At 55.9% G+C, this 18,719-nt stretch overlaps 7 protein-coding genes across 7 annotated transcripts; 2 read left to right on the top strand and 5 right to left on the bottom strand.

Annotated features, from left to right (window-relative positions):
- Positions 1–249: 249 nt before the first annotated feature.
- On the top strand, positions 250–4,013 carry W97_06563 (uncharacterized protein; the record flags this gene model as incomplete). The annotated part of the gene is made up of 4 exons (XM_007784437.1): positions 250–1,711; positions 1,936–2,408; positions 2,645–3,642; positions 3,764–4,013. 4 exons carry the CDS (start codon positions 250–252, stop codon positions 4,011–4,013), a joined length of 3,183 nt encoding a protein of 1,060 aa, XP_007782627.1.
- A 474-nt stretch (positions 4,014–4,487) lies between these two features.
- Positions 4,488–5,582, bottom strand: W97_06562 (uncharacterized protein; the record flags this gene model as incomplete). Its single annotated transcript, XM_007784436.1, has 1 exon — positions 4,488–5,582. One exon carries the CDS (start codon positions 5,580–5,582, stop codon positions 4,488–4,490), a length of 1,095 nt encoding a protein of 364 aa, XP_007782626.1.
- A 1,216-nt stretch (positions 5,583–6,798) lies between these two features.
- On the bottom strand, positions 6,799–9,016 carry W97_06561 (malate dehydrogenase (oxaloacetate-decarboxylating); the record flags this gene model as incomplete). Its single annotated transcript, XM_007784435.1, has 8 exons — positions 6,799–7,196; positions 7,289–7,656; positions 7,707–7,972; positions 8,023–8,157; positions 8,206–8,334; positions 8,388–8,591; positions 8,666–8,872; positions 8,930–9,016. 8 exons carry the CDS (start codon positions 9,014–9,016, stop codon positions 6,799–6,801), a joined length of 1,794 nt encoding a protein of 597 aa, XP_007782625.1.
- Positions 9,017–9,989: 973 nt separating this feature from the next.
- On the bottom strand, positions 9,990–10,580 carry W97_06560 (uncharacterized protein; the record flags this gene model as incomplete). The annotated part of the gene is made up of 1 exon (XM_007784434.1): positions 9,990–10,580. One exon carries the CDS (start codon positions 10,578–10,580, stop codon positions 9,990–9,992), a length of 591 nt encoding a protein of 196 aa, XP_007782624.1.
- A 495-nt stretch (positions 10,581–11,075) lies between these two features.
- W97_06559 (uncharacterized protein) lies at positions 11,076–11,852 on the top strand (the record flags this gene model as incomplete). The annotated part of the gene is made up of 2 exons (XM_007784433.1): positions 11,076–11,613; positions 11,695–11,852. 2 exons carry the CDS (start codon positions 11,076–11,078, stop codon positions 11,850–11,852), a joined length of 696 nt encoding a protein of 231 aa, XP_007782623.1.
- Positions 11,853–13,177: 1,325 nt separating this feature from the next.
- Positions 13,178–14,635, bottom strand: W97_06558 (uncharacterized protein; the record flags this gene model as incomplete). Its single annotated transcript, XM_007784432.1, has 6 exons — positions 13,178–13,264; positions 13,355–13,506; positions 13,647–13,843; positions 13,962–14,133; positions 14,225–14,262; positions 14,322–14,635. The coding sequence occupies 6 exons, from the start codon at positions 14,633–14,635 to the stop codon at positions 13,178–13,180; spliced, it is 960 nt and encodes a 319-aa protein (XP_007782622.1).
- An 810-nt stretch (positions 14,636–15,445) lies between these two features.
- On the bottom strand, positions 15,446–18,461 carry W97_06557 (uncharacterized protein; the record flags this gene model as incomplete). Its single annotated transcript, XM_007784431.1, has 3 exons — positions 15,446–16,769; positions 16,819–17,945; positions 18,027–18,461. The coding sequence occupies 3 exons, from the start codon at positions 18,459–18,461 to the stop codon at positions 15,446–15,448; spliced, it is 2,886 nt and encodes a 961-aa protein (XP_007782621.1).
- Positions 18,462–18,719: the final 258 nt, after the last annotated feature.

Below are 18,719 nucleotides of genomic sequence, written 5' to 3'. Positions count from 1 at the left end.
TGTCGATTGGGAAAGGGAAGGTTCCATCTTATCTTATCGATCGGACATGACTTCACTGAAGGTATTACGAACTTTTTTGGTATCAGAACAACAGACACTTGGAATGGTCCCTTTACCTCACGGACACTTGTAAACCGAAGCGGCGTTGCATGCTACCTGAATCTAGCTCCGCGGATATGAGGGAGCTTAGAAATTACCACCAACGCTTAGCCAAGGACTTTCTATCAGACCCCTAAAGCCAAATTCGATATGGAAGTCGAAGGCACGATAGAACTGCCAGCGGAGGCAAATCCATTGACGGAGGGGATTCTCTACCATGTTCTCCGCTCCGCTGCCTCGAATGATCCCCAGCAGATTCAGACCGGAACCAAGCAGCTCCAAAAATGGGAGACAGAAAAGGGATTCTACAGCCTCTTACAGTCCGTCTTTCTAGACAAGTCTCTTCCTCTGGAAGTCCGATACCTATCTATCATCCAACTCAAAAACGGCATCGATAAGTACTGGAGAAAGACTGCTACGAATGCCGTCAGCAAAGAAGAGAAGGAAGTCATAAGATCACGGTTGCTCGACGCTGGCAAAGACGAAGCGGACCACCGTCTGGCTTTGCAAAATGCTCTGGTCATAGCGAAGATCGTCCGGTTCGAGTTCCCTAATGACTGGCCGGATGTCTTCACGAAGCTCATTGATATCCTGCGTGTTTCGGCGAGCCCGAACGCTAACCGTCTCAACCTGCCACGAACGCTGCTCATACTCTTACACATAGTCAAAGAGCTATCAACCGGCCGATTAATCCGAACAAGGGCGAATCTTCAATCTGTGACGCCAGAGCTGCTCCATGCGGTGGCATCCATCTACGTAAGCAAAGTGCAAACATGGCAAGCCTTCATGCAGGGCGGGGGCGACGATGAAGGCGGTGCACTGGAAGCCATCGAACAGAGTCTGCTGGCTATCAAGGTGTTGCGGCGCCTGGTTATCGCCGGTTATGAACACCCGAACCGCGAAAAGGACGTGCAAGAACTGTGGACGTTATCACAAAGCCAACTGAGCGACTTTCTGGGCCTCATCTCACAGGTGCAAGAGGACATACTATCTCCGAAGGTCCGCCAGCTCATCGAAAAGCACCTCATGCAGCTGGCGAAGCTCCACCTTGAAATGGCGCGAACGCATCCGGCGGCATTTGTGCTCCTACCGAATTCAGTAGACCTAGTGCGATCCTACTGGAGCATCATAAAGAGGTTTGGGGATACGTTCAACTCAAAATCGTCTGGTGAAGACACTAAGATCGTTTCCAATGGCGGTGCTGTTGAGGAGGAAGCCCCTATTTTGGAACGCCTCACTCTCAAAGGCCTGCTCACTATACGCGCCTGCATCAAGATGGTCTTCAATCCCACTCAAACGTTTAAGTATCGACGTCCGGAAGAAAAGGAGGAGAAGGCACAAGCGGCGGAGATCCTGAAGACCCAATTGTTTGTGGATTCTTTCGTGATTGAGATGATGGAGGTAACAGTCTCCCGTTTCTTCGTCTTCCGTCCCAGTGACCTGCGCCAGTGGGAAGAAGAGCCAGAGGAGTGGGAGGTCCGCGAGGAAGGAGAGGGCGACAGCTTCGAGTTCTCGGTTCGACCGTGCTCGGAGAAACTGTTTATGGATCTAGCAATCAACTACAAGGATCTTGTTGTTCAACCGCTGCTGAACGTGTTCTATTCCGTTGCCTGTGAGTTTAGCCAATTCCCCCTTACCCAAAAAGCTCTACGGTATACAAATTTTCCACTAGCTCCACTGTCAGCTGCGTTAGCAGTTTACATAGAAGGGTTTCTATGCGCTTTTTTGGGGCACGTTAGCAAGTTGCAATGGCCCCGTCAACTCGCCTGGAACACTCTGCCAGCCCAAGAGATTAACCACTGGTCATTTACCACTACGTCACTAACGGCTCTGTAGCACCCGACGTTGACAACGTCCTCTTCAAAGACTCCGTCTACACAGCTATCGGCCTCGCAGCAGCCGTCCTGCATCAGCACCTTGACTTCGACGCCTTCCTCTCATCCACCCTCGTCCCCGAAGTACAGAAGCAGCAAACCGGTTACAACATACTCCGCCGCCGCATCGCAATCCTCCTAGGCCAGTGGATCACGATCAGAGTATCCGAGCAGTCAAGGCCGCTAGTCTATCAAATTTTCCAGCACCTACTGGACAAAAATGATCCGCTCAATGACCAGGTCGTTCGCGTTACTGCCGGCAAGCAGTTCAAGAACATCGCCGATGATTGGGAGTTCCGGGCTGAGCAGTTTATGCCGTACGCGGATGAAACCTTGGCTAGGCTTATGGCGCTTATTGAGGAGGTGGAGCTTACAGAGACAAAGATGGCGCTGTTGAATACGATCAGTGTTGTTGTTGAGAGGTTGGAGCATCATGTAAGTTCTTCTGTCCTTTTCAGCACCCCAACCTATTGGTCCCATCCAAGCTCTACGCGGAGCCGTTCAATACCTGAGCATCTGCCATTTTTACTCGCCGAAGCTTGCTCCAAGCGGCGTACAACAAGGATCCTCAAGCATCGTCAGGTCAACTTAGCTGGCTCAACAGCGCACCTACATAAACAAGATATCCCCACTCAATTAGATAGAGCACGACAGTTGCTGACATTCAGCAGATCACCCCCTTCGCCTCCCGCATCGTCTCCCTCCTGCCGCCACTGTGGGAGCAATCCGGCTCAGAGCACCTAATGAAACAAGCCATCCTCACTATCCTCTCCCGCCTCATCAACGCAATGAAAGCCGAGTCTCGCCCATATCATTCTATGGTCCTCCCTATCATCAAAGGCGCCGTGGAACCAGGTTCAGAGACCCAGCTCTACCTCCTCGAAGACGCTTTGGATCTTTGGCACTCGATCCTCTGCCAAACCGTGTCCAGCGACGAAGCAGCCAAAGCAGAGCTACTGGCCTTGACACCGCATCTACTCCATACTTTGTCTTTGGGGACTGACACCCTCCGCAAAGCGCTCGAGATCGCAGAGAGCTACATCCTTCTCGCACCGCAGCAGCTCCTAGCCGACTCTTCCTTCCGCTCCTCGCTGCTTAGCCAGCTCGCGGAGCTGCTTGGCACACTGAGACCAGACGCGAATGGCCTGCTCACCCACCTCGTAGAGATCTTCGTGCGGGCGTCCGAAGGCGTCGGCGGCCAAGAGGGCGTACGCGTTGTCGTTGGCGACATGGTATCCACCGGCTTCTTCGCGAAACTTATCAGTGGGCTCCGAGAGGCATGGGAGGCGCATCAAACTACCGGCCCTAAACGCAAAGACCCACCCGTCGACGGTATCGTAGAAACAGACTACTTCTCTGTGGTGGCACGAGTTGCATTCTCGTCGCCTTCCCTGCTGCTAGAGGCGCTCTCGGCGCTCTCCCAGCTCCCCAACCCGCCGGCGGGCGCGGAAGGAAGCGTGAAAGCAACGATGAAGTGGCTGCTGGAAGAGTGGTTCAGCCATCTCGAGAACATCGGGGATCCGGGGCGCAGAAAGCTGATGTCTCTTGCGCTGACGAAGCTGCTCGATACGAATGCGCCGTGGATTTTGGGCCGGCTGCAGGAGCTCATGAGTCTGTGGACGGACGTGGTGACAGAGCTGACGGAGGGAGGGGATGACAAGCATGTTGAGTACGTTTCCCCCCCTCCGCCTTTCCCCTCCCTTGCCTCTGGCTCCCGAATCTCCGCCCACCAAACTCCACAAAGCAGCCCCCCGCCTAACCCTTCCCTCACAAAACTAACAACACCCCAGCTCCCTCGTCTACGGCCCCATGCCTACAACCACAACAACACCCCACGGTGACCCCGAATCTCCCGAGGACCTCCGCCGCCGCGAGCTCGTCTACTCGGATGCAGTCCACACGGTCAACCTGGTGCAGTTCATACGGACCCAGCTGCAGCGCGCTATCCAGGCCCAAGGCGGCCAGGCTGGGATACGGGAGTGGGTCGCAAATGTCGATCAGGATGTGCTGAAGGCTTTTGGGGCGTTAAGGATCCTGTAATGCTAGATTGAGGGTTGGAGAGGCCTGTGAATGAGGGCGTGCGACGGGGGAGATGAGGGGAGTGGACACGTTCGCATCAAACATCGTTATGTGAAGCGCATCTGCGCTTAAGCATCCTCCTATGGTGGCACTCTGACACATCACGACACGAGCAGTGGGATAAGTGAATTTGTGCTTGCACCAATGGTGCGAACCTTTTTTTTTTTACTAAAAACAAAGAGCATAGCTAAAGCCCAATCCATACAGAGCCCTCCAGTCTAAAATAACACCCGTAAAGCTTTTGGATATCTCCCCCCGCTAAGCAAACCAAACCTTGTCCAGCTCTAAACCCCAAACAGAATGTCTCTGACTGCGGCTGCAGAAGTGCGGGCACATCCGGTAGAGTCTTCAACGGCGACCTTCTGCATCTCGTTAGCGCCGCCCACAAAAGTCATGAACATCTGGTAGCTTACCAGCCCGCGCTCCAAACCGCATTTAGACCTCCGGAGCCGCATTCGCAGCAGCAGCCACCTTCTCGTCCACGGCAGCCTTCTCGGACGCCATCTTCGACTCGATCCCGGCCCTGTGGCCCTTGGGGCCCTTAGCCCTCAGGCGCTGGATGCGCTCCTTCTGGCGCTGGAGGCGGCCATCGAGCTCTTCGCAGTCATCGTGGGCGCCGTCGTTACCCTCCATCTCGCGCAGGGAGGAGATGTCCTTCTCGGTCTTGGTGTGGATTTCCATGACGAGGGTGAGCACGAGGGGCTGTTCGGGCTCCTGCTCGGTCTCGGCCACGGCGGTGCTGTTGGCGGCGCGCTTCTGGTACGTGGCGACGGTGCCGTTGGAGGCGGCGGCGGCGGCCTCGAGCTTGGTGAGCTTCTGGTCGGCCTCGTCGAGCTCGTCCTCAATGTCGTAGTACTTGGCCTTGATCTTGATGACCTTCTTTTCACGGTGCAGATACTCGTTGTCCTTGGTGCGGGTGATGTTGTACCCGAAGGCGGAGGCTTCGAGTGTGTGGCTGTCGTCGGCGGACGCGTAATCGCCCGCGATGACCTCGGCCTTCATGGTTTGCTCGTCGGAAACCTCGGACAAGTAGAGCCCGTTGGAGTCGACTTTCTCGCTCTTGCCGTCCTCGAGCTTGTCCGACGTGACCATGGCCACGCCCAGCCTGTATTCATCGTCGTCGATGTTGGCACCGGCCTTGGCTACCTTGGACTCGCGATTGAAGTGGTCCTCACCATCGACGGCCGACACATTGGACTGGCGCATCTTGGCCCAGTACTCGTCCTCGCCCTTCTCGACACGTATGGCGCCCTTGAGCTCTTCCTTGTCGAGCGTGCGATCGCCGCCGGTAACGTGCATGCGGTACTTGTAGCCCTTGAGGGAGGCGGTCGTGTCGCCCTTGGTGCCGTTGAAGGCGATCGCGGTGCCATTGATGCTGCCACTGACCGGTCCTTCGGTCCTGCTCTCGCTGATCTCGGCGGACTTGAGATCGACGGCGAGGTCCTCGCGCGGCACCGGCGACTCCAGAGTGGCGTCGATGAGTCCTAGCAGGCCGACGAGAGCGGCGACGGAAGCGGAAGAGAGCTTCATTGTGTTGACGGTAAAGGTCCCGGGGTTGGAAGCGAGAGGGAAGCGGAAGGTAGTAGACTGATATAGTATGGAAGAGGAAGGCGATATCACACGCAAGAGTCTTCAGAGAAAAGCTGATGATGAGCCAGGCACTTGATCTGAGGATGCTTGTGAAGAGAGATGGTTGGAGCACTGAAGGGGAGATGCTGCAGTATATATACTAAATGCGACAGAGCTAAAAATCACGCTTCGCTGTTCATCTTCATCAATATCGGAACGGCCGTTACGATCTTGCGCCAGCGTGGGCGAGGTCTCCACTTCAATTCACAACACAACCATAGGACACACGGCCGAATCTGGCTATCCTCAACACAATGTTCACGAGAGACCACATTTGCTGGATCCTGTACCGTTGGAAGTCGAAGGCATGGATCCATGATTCGTTTCCCGCACGCTGCAACGAAACTTAGCCTGCGTTGAGTGTTCTCTACTCCGCTTTCGCGTACCAAACTCCTTGAGCGGAAGAGCTGGGGTAACGCACGAGCTCAATAGCTATTTCACTATAATCCCGCACCGTGGAACCACGGGCAAACCCTACGATCTCCACAGACACGGCAAGTACAGTACCTCCAGGATATCTCCGCTTGAACACGGCAGAGACTCTCCTTCCATGAAATGAGTCCGGTGTGGATGGATCTATCAAGAGTTGAAACGAGAGCTCCACACGATGTTTCCCGCTACCGCTGGTACGTAAGGAGGCGCAGCAAGGCCAATTGTCATCAAGGCATTCTTTCATCTTCAGCCTGCGCACACGAAGCATGGCATCGAAAATCGACTCAAGAAAGTGGGCTTGGACACATTGCGGATTTCCCTAGTAGACCGAGTCCGTAAGGGGGTGACTTTGATGAGGTTGCTTGGAATGGTACGCAAAGGGGATGAAACCAGAGTTGCCACCAGCGGAGAAACGTGGACTTCTCTTTCTGCAAGGATACAGCAGATTCATGACCACTGAGACAAAAGAGAAAACTCAGCACTACGATGCGGAAGATTGTTGTTGAATTATGGTTCCAGCCTCACTAGCTTGACGGGGTGGCCTAAGAGATATCACGTGACCCACACTCAGAAATACCATTATTCTTCGGGCGTTCTGCGATCCATGGCTGAGTCGCTAAAATCGCTCAAGCTAGTCACATCCCCTTATACTACGATGGAGAAATGGGTGCTGCTCCGCCCAAGCTCAGGAGCCACCTCTCCTCGCTGACCCCGTACCCTGCTCACCCTTCGCATGCGAACTCGCGCCATCATGCTCAACTTTCTTCAGCGGCCGATAGGTTGCGTCCCACATCTGCTCACGAATCCATTCCTCTAGGTCTTCCTCGTCTTCAGGGATTTCCTTTTCTTCATTCAAGCCCTCTTTGATTGAAGTCTGGATAACCGCTTTGGCAATCTTGACGCTGATCTCGCGCACATCGGTGACGTCAGGGAGCAGACCGGCCTTCGGGTCTTTAAGTGCGGGCGCTTGTGCGGCAAGAGCCTTGGTTGCAGCCACGAGGAGCGGTGGGGACATTAGGCGGGTGCGGCTGAGGATGGCGCCGAGACCGATTCCGGGGAAGGTTGTGGAGTTGTTGCATTCAGCTGGGACTGGTTAGTAATACGGAACAGAATACGAGCACGCGACGAACTATGAGATATTGAAGGCGCGTGGGAGAGCCATGTCGCTTACTCACCCACTTCGTACTTTGTGCCATTGTGCTCGACTGGAGGGAAAGGGCTTCCAGTGGCGATTAGGGCTTTTCCATCAGTCCACTTGAACAGATCATCAGGACGAGCCTCGTGAAGCTTCGTGGGGTTGCTGAGTGGGAGGATGATCGGCCGCTCAACGTGTTTCGCCATTTCCCTAATCGCTTCCTCCGTGAAACTCTTCGGTTTCGTGGAGGTTCCGATCAGAGCATGAGGTTTAACCTCCTTGATGATGCTGACGAGGTCATTGTGATCCTTGTCTTCCCATTCGGCGTCATCACGAGCGAAGGGTATTTGAGCAGGAGTGAGCTGGTCCTTTTTGGATTTGAGCAGCAAGCCTGGCTTATCCACACACCTGAGAAGGATCAGAACATGAGCTTCAAGTCCGTGGCTAGGACCACCTACCAGATCTGCTTCCCTGCTTCTTCTTTTGACTTATTCGTTTCTAGTGCTATAGCATCCATGATCTGGTCGGCAATACCAGTACCCGCCGTGCCCGCACCGAAGCACAACACCCTTAGATCCTCATACTTGACCTTACTGACGTTCATAGCTGCCATGATAGCAGCTAGCGTAACACAGCCAGTACCTTGGACGTCATCGTTGAAGCATGCGATTTTGGGCGTGTACTTGTCAAGGATACGCCGCGCATTAGGGAGGCCAAAGTCTTCCTAATCGAGATCAGTAAGGACTTATAGCGGCTTGCGAGGGCGGCCCGTACGAAGTGAATGTATGCCTTTGGGTAGTTCTTCCGACACGCCTTAACGAACGTATCTACGAAAGAATCGTACTCTTCTCCCCGCACGCGAGGTTTACGTAGACCGAGATACAGCTCATCCTTCAGAAGTTCGTCGTTCTGTACACATTAATAACCTTCGTTGAAACAATTCGAGCAGTTACGCACATTCGTCCCGCAATCAAGCACGACCGGGAGCGTGCGAGAAGGGTGAATGCCCGCACAGAGCGTATAGATGGCAAGCTTGGCGACTGAGATAAGAATAGCGCCTACGCCCTGATCTCCGATGCCGAGTATCTGGGTGTCTTATTAGGAAGGACTGGCACTCGCCGGTGAGGTGCTTTACGCACCTGCTCGCCATCGCTGACTACGATCAGGTCAATGTCCTCAGCGTTTCCCCACTGAGCGATGTTGTCATCCACTCGGTCCTGATCCTCGATATTCAGAAAGCAACCCTCAGGTCTTCGAAACAATCTTGAGTAGTTTGCAATGGCCTCTCCTTCGGTTGGCGTGTAGATGACCGAAAACATCTCCTTTAGATGTTCTTCGATGAGCTAGACAGCATGTCAGCCAATTAGTAGTAATACACGTAGAACAGTTAGTGCGTGTTTGCCTTGTAGTAGAGGACCGCATTCTGTTCCTTCAGACTCGTCATGAATGTGTTCTTCGCCAGATCATTTGGCCGGCTGCTGTACTGTTCATATGCTCGTTGGACTTGTTCCTCCAGCGTCTGAACATTAGGAGGGAGAAGGCCATGGAGCTTGAATTCTTTCCGTTCTTCTGGCGGAAAGGCGGAGCCTTTGTTCAAGTATGGCGCGCGTAGGAGTGCTGCGCCCTGTAATAAGGCTGTTAGTCAAAGTGTCTCTGTTGGAGCGGAGGGCACAGCACTCACAGTCAAGGCACATTCTTGGGGCCCTGAGGTCGCCAATGGCAAATGCCCAAACCTAGGATGCTTTTTGTCTTTCGGATGCGCCCCCATGGTCGCCGTGAGGTGGAACTGGCGTGTCGGTATGAAATTCCTGCTGTACAGATGGTTGTTTCGAATGACCTGCGCTCTTGTCGGTGATCTCAACAACGACACCGGTCTCAGGGTTATGAACTTGAAACGGTCTAGAGGAGATTCAAAGGCACTCTATCCATTGACAAGTAAAGTCGAGACGACGGGTTGACCGAGCATTCGGTGCCGAGGTTGCAGTGTTGAGCTGCAGCGCGCAGTTTGTTTGGGATACGTTCTGTAGGTATGACGTCGGTGTTCCTTGAGACCTCCCATGACTGCTAGGTGAATGTTACAGTAAATCACGTAGCTAATTGAGACCTCTAATCTGAGACTGCACGAAGCGGCTCACTCGAGAGCGAAGCGTTGCGATCAGCAGCTTCAGCGCCGTGACGCATTGCACTGTCGTCCTTTGACCCGTGCACAGCTGGAGACATTCGGTGATAGGTCGTCTCAAGTGCCCTATATGACAACTACTTATATTCCTAGAGTACCTGACAAGAGTGCAATAGTATGAGTATTCGCTAAAGATAGACACAATTTCACCGTTTCGAGGTGCCACTGTTTCGTAGGAATCAGATTAGGCTTGTCCACCTACCCAATTCATAGATTTAGGCTCCATCCCGTCCATACCCTAGCTATACCATGCAAAGACAGTATTCTTCCTCCGTTTGCGCGCTCATACATGGATGTCTTGAGTCTCGTGATTCCGACCACTCTAACTCTTCCCCTTTTGCCAAAGGCAGCTGCTCAAAACGAACCGAAATCCTCCTCCGAACCTCGACGACTTACACAGTGGCAGCGCCTCACGACCCTCTGTATGCTTCTGATCTCGCGCGTCCAAGGCGAATCGCCGGCACTGCGGCAGCCGCAAAGCCGTTCCCGCCCAGCAAGCCCTTCCACCCAGACACGTACCTGTAGCAGCCCTCTGTGCCCTTGGACTTCTGCAGCCCGCCCATCAAACCGGCGACACGCTCCCCACCTCCACATCCCCCGCCTCCCCATTCACAACCCCCTCAACCCCATACGTATCCTCGTACTTCGGAATCTGGACATCCCACCCATCATCGCCCTCGACCTCCTCATCAAGCTCCAACCCCTCATCATCCAGCTCCCCCTCCCTCTCTCTCCCGTTCCTCGCGGCACTCGCGCCCCACTTGAACGCCACGACGGCATTGTCCCGCAACCCCGCACCCTTGACGCTCTCCTCGACGCCATTGACCTCCCTCGCTTTGCCCTTGCCCTTGCCCTTCCCGGTCCCATTCGCCGCTCCATCCTCCCCCCCATCCGCCGCAGCGCCGCCAATGCGCACCCACCCCTGTGCGAGGTCGTGCACGTCTCGCGGCTTCCCGAGCACCAGCGCCTCGGCTTCGCCGGGCAGCGCAACGCCGTGGAGCGTCCCGTCTGGTTGTGTGGCCCGCAGCGCGCGCAGGAGCTCGGCTTTCACCGACGAGAGCGATTGCAGCGGGTCGGTGTGCAGCAGCACGGTTGTGCGGGCGTGCTTGAGGCGGAGCGTCCATGTTAGGGGGCTTGGTTCGGTGGGAGCCATTTTTGGACTGTGCGGAGGGGGTTGAGGGGGTGCGTGGGTTGATGCGGATGGTGCAGGTCGTGGATGGAGATGGAGGTTGGGGAGACAAGCGCGGGGCGGTGGTGTTCGGGTTGATGCGCGTGCGAGGGTGCGGTGGATAGTTGGTGGCCGAAAGGCTGTGGTGAGGTGGGTATAGGTGTGTCTATGTGAGGCGCTTTTGTAGTAGTGGTGCCTGAGTTGGGTTTGCTGTGCGGATTGCGTGCAGCGGAGTTGAAGCGCGTCTGCACGTGTTGAGGCGTCGGAAGTGGAAATCGCCGCGAGTCAAATATCTTGGCAATGGCCTTGTGCATGATTCAGAGCATGGTGAAGTCTACCAAAGCTCTCCACCTCCAGTGCCGCAACGGGAATCATCGTTACAGCTATCTCATCCCACCCCACCACCTTTCCTTGCCACATTCCGAGAACCCCCAACCAGCATACACAACAATCGTATTCCGCCCAACCCCCATCCCAACCATGACATCCACCACAGCCTCCCCCTCCGCCTCCGCCTCCACCACCGCATCCGCCGCAGCAGCCCCTCCCACGCCCCACCCGCACCTCTCCTTCCGCTCGCGCCACGCCTCCAGCCGGCTCTCCCTCCCGCTCTCCCTCCGTCTAACCCTCAGCACATCCGCCGCCTTCACAACAGGTCTATTCCTCGGGACGCTTTACGGCGGACGGACCGCAGGCCTCCGCTTCCGCGCCGAGCACGCGCACCGCCTGCCCACGTCCCCGACGGGCTGGTACCTGTACCACAAGAGCAAGAACTACCACGTCATGCTTGGAGGCTTGGGGGAGGGGCTCCGGATGGGGGCGAAGCTGGGGGCGTGGGTGGGTGTGTTTTTCGTCGTCGAGGAGGCTGTGGATGAGATGAGGGAGGTTGTGGGTAGGGAGTGGTGGGGGCGGGGTCCCGGGGGGTGGGGCAGGGGGAGGTGGGAAGAGGGGATGGGGAAGGATTTTCTCAGTACAGTCGTTGCGGGACTGACGACGGCGGGCGCGTTTAGTGTCTGGAGTAGGTGTCTTCCCCCCAGGGAGAAACTGGGATGATTGTGTGGGGGTTTGGATGAAGTGGAAGCTGACGGCATGCGCGCAGATCGCTTCCCACTCGCTACGGCCGCGCGGATAGCGAAGACGGGGCTGCTGGCTGGTGTGGGCTTCGGGCTGGTCCAGGATGCGCTGGGGATGCTGAGGGGACGTGAGCCGGGCTATGTCAAGTGGATGCGTGGGGGTAGTCGCACGGTCGACACATGAAGATTGGAAGGTTAGAGATGGTCCTCTGGCACTGCTCGATTTTTACCACGCACTATGCGGCATTGGACCACGCCGAGGGATTCAAGGCGCTGTCCCGTTCCGCGGCATCTGGAGATGCATGCGCAACAACATGGAGATGGACTGTCCGGGCATGTCGTTTAACTGTTGCAAGCGGAAGTTCGGAGCGGCAACAGACTGGATCTGTAGAGGGCGAAGAGGGGAAGCCCTTCTAAGACAGCGGACGCCGACACCGATCTCAGCCAAACGAGCAGATAACCGGGGGGTTGTTTGGATCTTAGCTGGCTTTAAAGAATGTGCCTAGTTCCGGAGTTGGGAAAAAACTTAGCAACAGCGAGCCTGTCTTATGTATATCTCAGCGGATGTTGAAGTGGAGGCGACATCTCTTATCTTGCAACACCTTTTGGCACACTGCTCAATATTTCATCGGAGATGCAGACCCCTATCGCCTGTTGTGAGCGCTCCGCCAATCCTTCCATTCCCCAACGCATGCGACTTGCCAGATAGTCCCATCCTAACACCAACCACTGAGTCTTGAGCGAAACAGCTCGTGATTTTTCGGAAGTACCAGCTAACGACTGCCAGCCGAAGCCAAGGAAAGCCCCGGACCCGAATACTCCATAGCATGTGGCAGTCCATCACCCCGCGCTCAATCCTTCAGCGACTGGAGCATCTCGCGACTCTCTGTTTCCTCTGTGTCTCGGCCGTAGCGATGGGTACCCAGCCGACAAACCCCTCGTGAGACAGAACCGATCTGCCCAATATCGCTTCTAAATCAAGTTTGACTTGCGCTTCTCAGGCGCATCAGTTGCGTTTTATCTCAATACCCGGAAGCCGACGCATGGATGACGGCAGCAGTCGAAGCTAGTTTGCCTTCGAGAAGCCGTGTACGACACCTCATCGTTCTTTCCGAGCGTTAATTGAGTTAGGAGTTCGTCCGTTCTCGAACACTGCCCCTTTTTGCAGTTGGCGTAGGAGAGATTCGGTACCCAGTTCCAGATGTGCATCATGTAAGTGGATGGAATGCTGTAAGGTTCGTTATCAACTAGCGCGGGCCCTATGGGCCCATCTCGATCCAGATTCAAGAGAGGCCAGGCGCTACCATAATCCTGGTGCGCAAAACGACCGTCGTACGCTGTTGCTTAGTAGAAACCGTCGTATCCGCATGACCTGGCTGTGGAGATGTTTAAGGCGAAACTGGTTTGCGAGCATGTACCACATAACTACGTCGTGTCAGCGCTCGCGCACACAATGTCTGTCGCCCATCATCTCCTCCCTTTCCCTGCAGTCGTCAAGCAGAGTAAGACTCACACATAATGATAAATATGCTCCCTCCTCCCCCTCGCCGCCCTCCTCACCTCCGCCGTAACCTTCTTGACTTCATCGAACGTATACTGCACCCCCCCTCACAACGTCAGCCAGCTATCCCAACCGCTCCAGACCCACTCGCTCAGCCATTGCGGCTCTCTGAAAGGGTAACTCACGCCTAGGGTTCTGGTATACAGCGCCAAGATCCAGTCCTCGCATCCGTCCTCCCAGTTGCGCTGGTTCCACTGCCCCAGCTGCTTAAGCTTGGGGTCGCTGCTCCACGGGCCGATGGGCCATTTGTAGACATGCTCGGTCACGTCGGTGAAGCCTTGACACGGATTCGTCAGCCGGACGAGCTAGTCTCCTCTCACCCTTGACCAACACCACTTGACGTGGAAAGCCGCGAGCATAGGACAAACTCCACTAGCGGTGTTTTGACGTGGTGTAAGGGATGGGGCTGAAGCTTACCAACGTCCCGCAGCCGATCAGCTACGTGCGACGCGACGTCCATGCTCTTACCCGTCCGCTCGCCGGCCTCGATCAGACCGGCCGCAAGCTCTGAAATCACATTGTCGGCAGGCAGCGGAGACGGCGGATCGGTGGAGCAGTACATGTCGACTTCGACTTCGGTGTGCTCGATGTAGCCGCCCGGCTGCAGGTGTCTGCTCAGAGAGCCTTGGTCAGCCGCAAGAGCTGAGGGAGGGTCATGAGGATTTCTCTGTCTTGCACACGGCGTGTTTCTACATTGCATATGCAGACATGGAGAAAAGGGGGGCGGTTTACGTGTAGCACTGTCGGTACAGCGCAGGCCAGTCTGGTGCGCACCCGATCAGGGTGCGCAGGTGGATGAGATCGAACGTATTTTCGGGATAGGTCCACTCGCTGCAGAAATCGTCGACCTCGAAGCGGACGTTGGGAGGGACGTGTTTGACCTGTGTGGGAGAGAGGTCGGTTCCTGAGTAAGCATGAGTTAACTGTGGTCTCGTACTACGACAGCGGTAGAGAGAAAGATGTCTACGAAACGAGGATCGAAGGCGCGGCTGTACCTATGACCTCTGCCGCCGGGAAGCGGTCCGCCATGTCTCTGCAAGGAGCCGTTGTTAATCTTAAACACTGGCTTCGAGGGCCACGGTATCGGCTTACATGGCCCACAACCCCGTCCCCGTCCCGACATCCAATACCCTCAGCGGCTGCTCCACCGGCGCGAGGTAGAGTTGGTCATTCATCGTAAGTAGCCACAGGTGATGCACAAGCATCTCGTACTCGGCGTGCTTGTCGTCATTGGGCATGAAGTATAGCCCGTCGCGGTAAGCATGGTAGCGCCGCCCGTTCTCATACCGGTACCGCGTGATTATGCTCGCGAGGCTGCGCGAGGAGGAGAGGCTGAGCGCGTCGTCATCGGAGCAACCGTCGGCGTAGGACTGGTCGATTGGAATGGGGGCCGTGGAGGAGGCCATGCATGGGGTTTGCGGGGGAGCTGGTGTAGAAGGCGGGTTGGAGGCGGAGGGAGGGCACGGCGGGGGCGCGGGGCTGCTGTAGTTCCTTGTATGGAGGCGAGAAGAAGTCTTCGAACTGCTTGTTTCTTGCCTGTTACGTGGATGAGACAGCCAGCGTGTCCTCGGCAGGATATCAGTGCTCAAATCCGGCGGCGGTAGAAGAATGCAGTGACGCAGCGACCGCCAATCTGCGGCATGGATGGTGGAGGCGGGATACCCATGTCTGAGCTGGTCGTTTGCACGTGGGCATCGTAACCGGGCTGAATACACAAGCTCGACGCTTATTCAAGCATCGGAATGCTGCTCATCGCTCTCAGTGAACGTTAAGATGGGGACGGCATGAACGTTGATTTCCCCGGATCCCGTTTCCTTGCGCTCGGTAAGACGGGACTGTCCCACAGCTTCTACTCTGTCGGTAACGAGCGCTGGGGATCTGGGATGCCAAGCCTGTGCCTTTCTCGAATCCTCCGCCGGAGTGATATGGCAGCTTGCGACTAGATGAAAAATTCCTCTAACTGCGACCGATCCCATAGCGTCGAAAAGTCGCCACAGAAGATGCCGTAATCAATGTGCAAGTGCAGTGAGATACCGAATACTGATTGTCATTCTTGGCTGTCCGGTGATATACATGTTGACTTTTGCCGTCCGTGATCAAAATGCACTCAGCCCTCCCACGGCCACCGAAACACGATCGAAGCAGTCACCCTACTCCGTGCAGAAAGCAGTCCTCTAACAACCCGAACACTTGAGCCAAACACATACAGCAACATTCTAGGGCTTACTGCCGCCTGCCTTGCCAGCCTCTTCTTGCGCCTGCTTCTCTATCGCCTTCGCCTTCGCCTGGTCTTTTTCGTCTTCACTCGAACTGGCGCTCCCCTCTTCTCCACCCTTGACCCCTCCATCCTGGCTCTCCCTCCTCAGCCTCTGTGCCTTATCGTTCAAAGCCTTCGCCTCCTCCGCCGCTCTCTGCGCCTTGACCTGCTTCTTCCACATACTCGCATACCGCCCCTTCTTCGCCAACAGCTCCTCATGGCTTCCCCTCTCCGCAACTCTGCCCTCATGCAAGACCAAGATCTGGTCTGCGCGCACGATGGTGCTGAGCCGGTGCGCTATCACCAGCATCGTCCTGCCCTGGGACAGCGTCGTCAGGGCGTCCTGGATATGCTGCTCGGTCTCCGTGTCCAGCGCCGCGGTGGCCTCGTCCAGCATGATGATGCGCGGGTTCTTGAGGATGGTGCGCGCGATAGCGACGCGTTGTTTCTCGCCGCCGGAGAGGCGGAGGCCTCTTTCCCCGACTTTCGTCTCGTACCCGTCCGGGAAGCTGAGGATCTTGTCATGGATACTCGCGGCGCGGCAGGCTTCGTAGACCTGCTCGTCCGTGGCGTTCGGGTTCGCGTAGCGCAGGTTATACATGACCGTCTCGTTGAAGAGGACCGTATCCTGCGGTACCACGCCGATGTGGCGACGGAGGGAGTCAATGGTCACGTCCTCGACATAATGCCCGTCGACCTGGATGCTGCCGGCCTGGATGTTGTAGAAGCGGAACAAGAGACGAAAGACGGTGGACTTGCCGCCGCCGGACTCGCCAACGAGCGCAGTCGTCGTGCCCGGCGGGCAGCGGAAGTCGAGCCCGTTAAGCGCGGGCTTGCGCGCATCGTACGCGAAGTGCACGTCGTTGAAGCGGATCTCGCCCTCGCAGGACGGGAGTTCCTTGGCGTGTGGCTGGTCCACGACTGTGGGCTGCTCTTTGAAGAGCTCGAGCATGCGCTCGCTGTTGATCATCGCGGACTGGATCATGCGGTAGAAGGTGCCGAAGAAGTTGAGCGGGCCCTGCAGCTGCGCCATGTAGGTGAGGAGGGTGACGAAATTGCCGACTTTGCGCACGCCGGTTGTTACTTGGTAGGCGGCGACGAAGCAGGCGACCATCAGGCCGAGCATGAAGACGAGGTTCTGCGTGACATTCATGATGTTGAGGGAGAAGAGGACGTGGTACTCGGCTTTTTGGTACTTCATTACGGCGTTTCGGTAGCGGTTGAACTCGTAGGCTTCGGCGTTGAAATACTTGACCGTTTCATATGAGACCATGGAGTCATTTCTGCCGAAGGTTGTCAGCGCATGTCAAATGCACATTGATTGTAACATACTTGACGGCGTCTTCTTCCCTGTCGGCGTTTACCATCTGCCGCCGAATCTCGGCCCTCCACTGCGCCATCCTTATGGTCAAGTAGACGTACCAAAAGGTGACGACCGCCACTACAAGAGCGTAGTAGGCGTCGAAAGCAATTAGGAAGTACGCGATAGCGACGCAGAGATCGACGAGCATAGGAACGACTTGGAAGGTGACCTGCTCAAGGAAGGTGTTGATCGAGCTGCCTTTCCCAAGAGCCGATAGGACTTCACCAGTCTTCTTGCCTAAATGAAAGTCCAGACTGAGACCGTGGACATGTTCGAAAGCGGCTACGGAAAGCTCGCGGTACGAATACTGGCCGATGGGTATCCAGAGAGTGGAGCGGAGCGCACCGAGCAGGCCGTTACCACCCTGCAGCAGTCTGTAGAAGATGTACAGGCAGATTGCTCCCCATGGCATTTTGATCTGGCCGTTCTCGCCGGACAGGTCATCGGTGATTTTGCCTACCTGGTACGGGACGAGCACGTTGACGACTCTCTGAAAAACGACAATGGTAAAGCATATGACCACGATGATCTGCAGTCGTCGGTTCTTGGATGGCCAAAGGTATGGGAAGAAAACCGAGTAACCTTTGATATACTCCCACCAACTCCGGGAAGGTACGCCGTCTGGTCTACTCCACCCGGCAGGGGCTCCCTCGGTGTGCTTGTGTTTTCCGCCAGCTGGCGCGGATCCATATGCCACAGCGTGTCCATTTTCTGCGCGGCTCTCCGCCAGAAGTCCGGTGGATTCGCTCGGTCCATTAGCGGTGGGCTGCTCCTCCTTTTTCTTGCCGTATGAAGCCACGAAAAGCACGTAGAAGCCAATAAGGAAGAGAAGTAGCAGGATCCGAAAGAGGTCCAGTGCCAGCTCCGTGATCTCCCATTCTGTCGCATTGCCCCTCAGCTTTCCCCATCTGCCCTTCCCAGCTCTTGGCTCTCGGTGCCGAGTAGTATAGATTGCAAAGGATGCTCCAAGGATCACGATTTCCATGAGTGTGGCGAAGATCCAGGTCGCCAGATGAGCGCCAGTCGGTGAAGGCTTCGTGTCAAGGAGAGATATTACGAGGAGTGAGTATACGAAGAACGAACCGACAAGGTAGATCTGGAAGGTGTGTATAAGCAAATGCCCCAGCTAACGTTCATACAACGGAACATGTGCCAGACCAGCGGTGCGTTCACATACCACCATCGCCTGTCCACACCACCACTGCTCCCCACGGTCGTAGAGGGCATGGACTATGACGTTTATCGTGTTGCCAATGAAAGTAAGGGCGAGAACGACAGAGATCCACTCAAAGACCAGCTTCCGCGGCCGTGAGATGTCGTCGTGTTTCGGCTTCTTGGGGGCATTGCGTGTAGGGTCGAGGTTTGGGAGGGGCTTCCCACCAGGTCCCAGCTGCTGGTCGGAAGCGCCGCTCCCATTACTATTACGTTTAGAGGAGGCTCGTATACTCCGCAGAGTGAAGGCACAAAGGAAAAAGAGAAGGAGGACGATCGGATAGGCGTAATGCAAGGTACGAAGAATCCTATGGGAGGCCGTATTGGCAGCCAAGCCGGAGTCGTATCCTGGCCGGGCATCATCCATGGAAGCTCCAGTAACGAGCGTCCGTTCGGCCATGCTGGGGGGTGAAAGATTCCTCAGACTGCGACGAGGAGGACAAGAGGATATCGAGCAAGTGCCATGACAGCGCGAGGTCGTGTGCTTTCCTCAAGTGGTGGTACTCCAGCGGGGGGGCGACTTGGACCACTTGGACCAGTGCTTGGTGGTGGAACTGCGGACGCACGATTCCGCCGCCAGTAGCGAGTGCGCTACGGAGCTGCAGTGAGGATCGCATCCATGTCACGCGGAAGACAGCCCGTCACCCAACCCTCTCGG

Source organism: Coniosporium apollinis, assembly GCF_000281105.1.
Source record: "Coniosporium apollinis CBS 100218 chromosome Unknown supercont1.33, whole genome shotgun sequence".
NCBI classification, from domain to species: Eukaryota; Fungi; Ascomycota; class Dothideomycetes; genus Coniosporium; species Coniosporium apollinis.
Note: the sequence above shows the minus strand (reverse complement) of the source record. Positions and strands in the feature narration are given on the sequence as shown.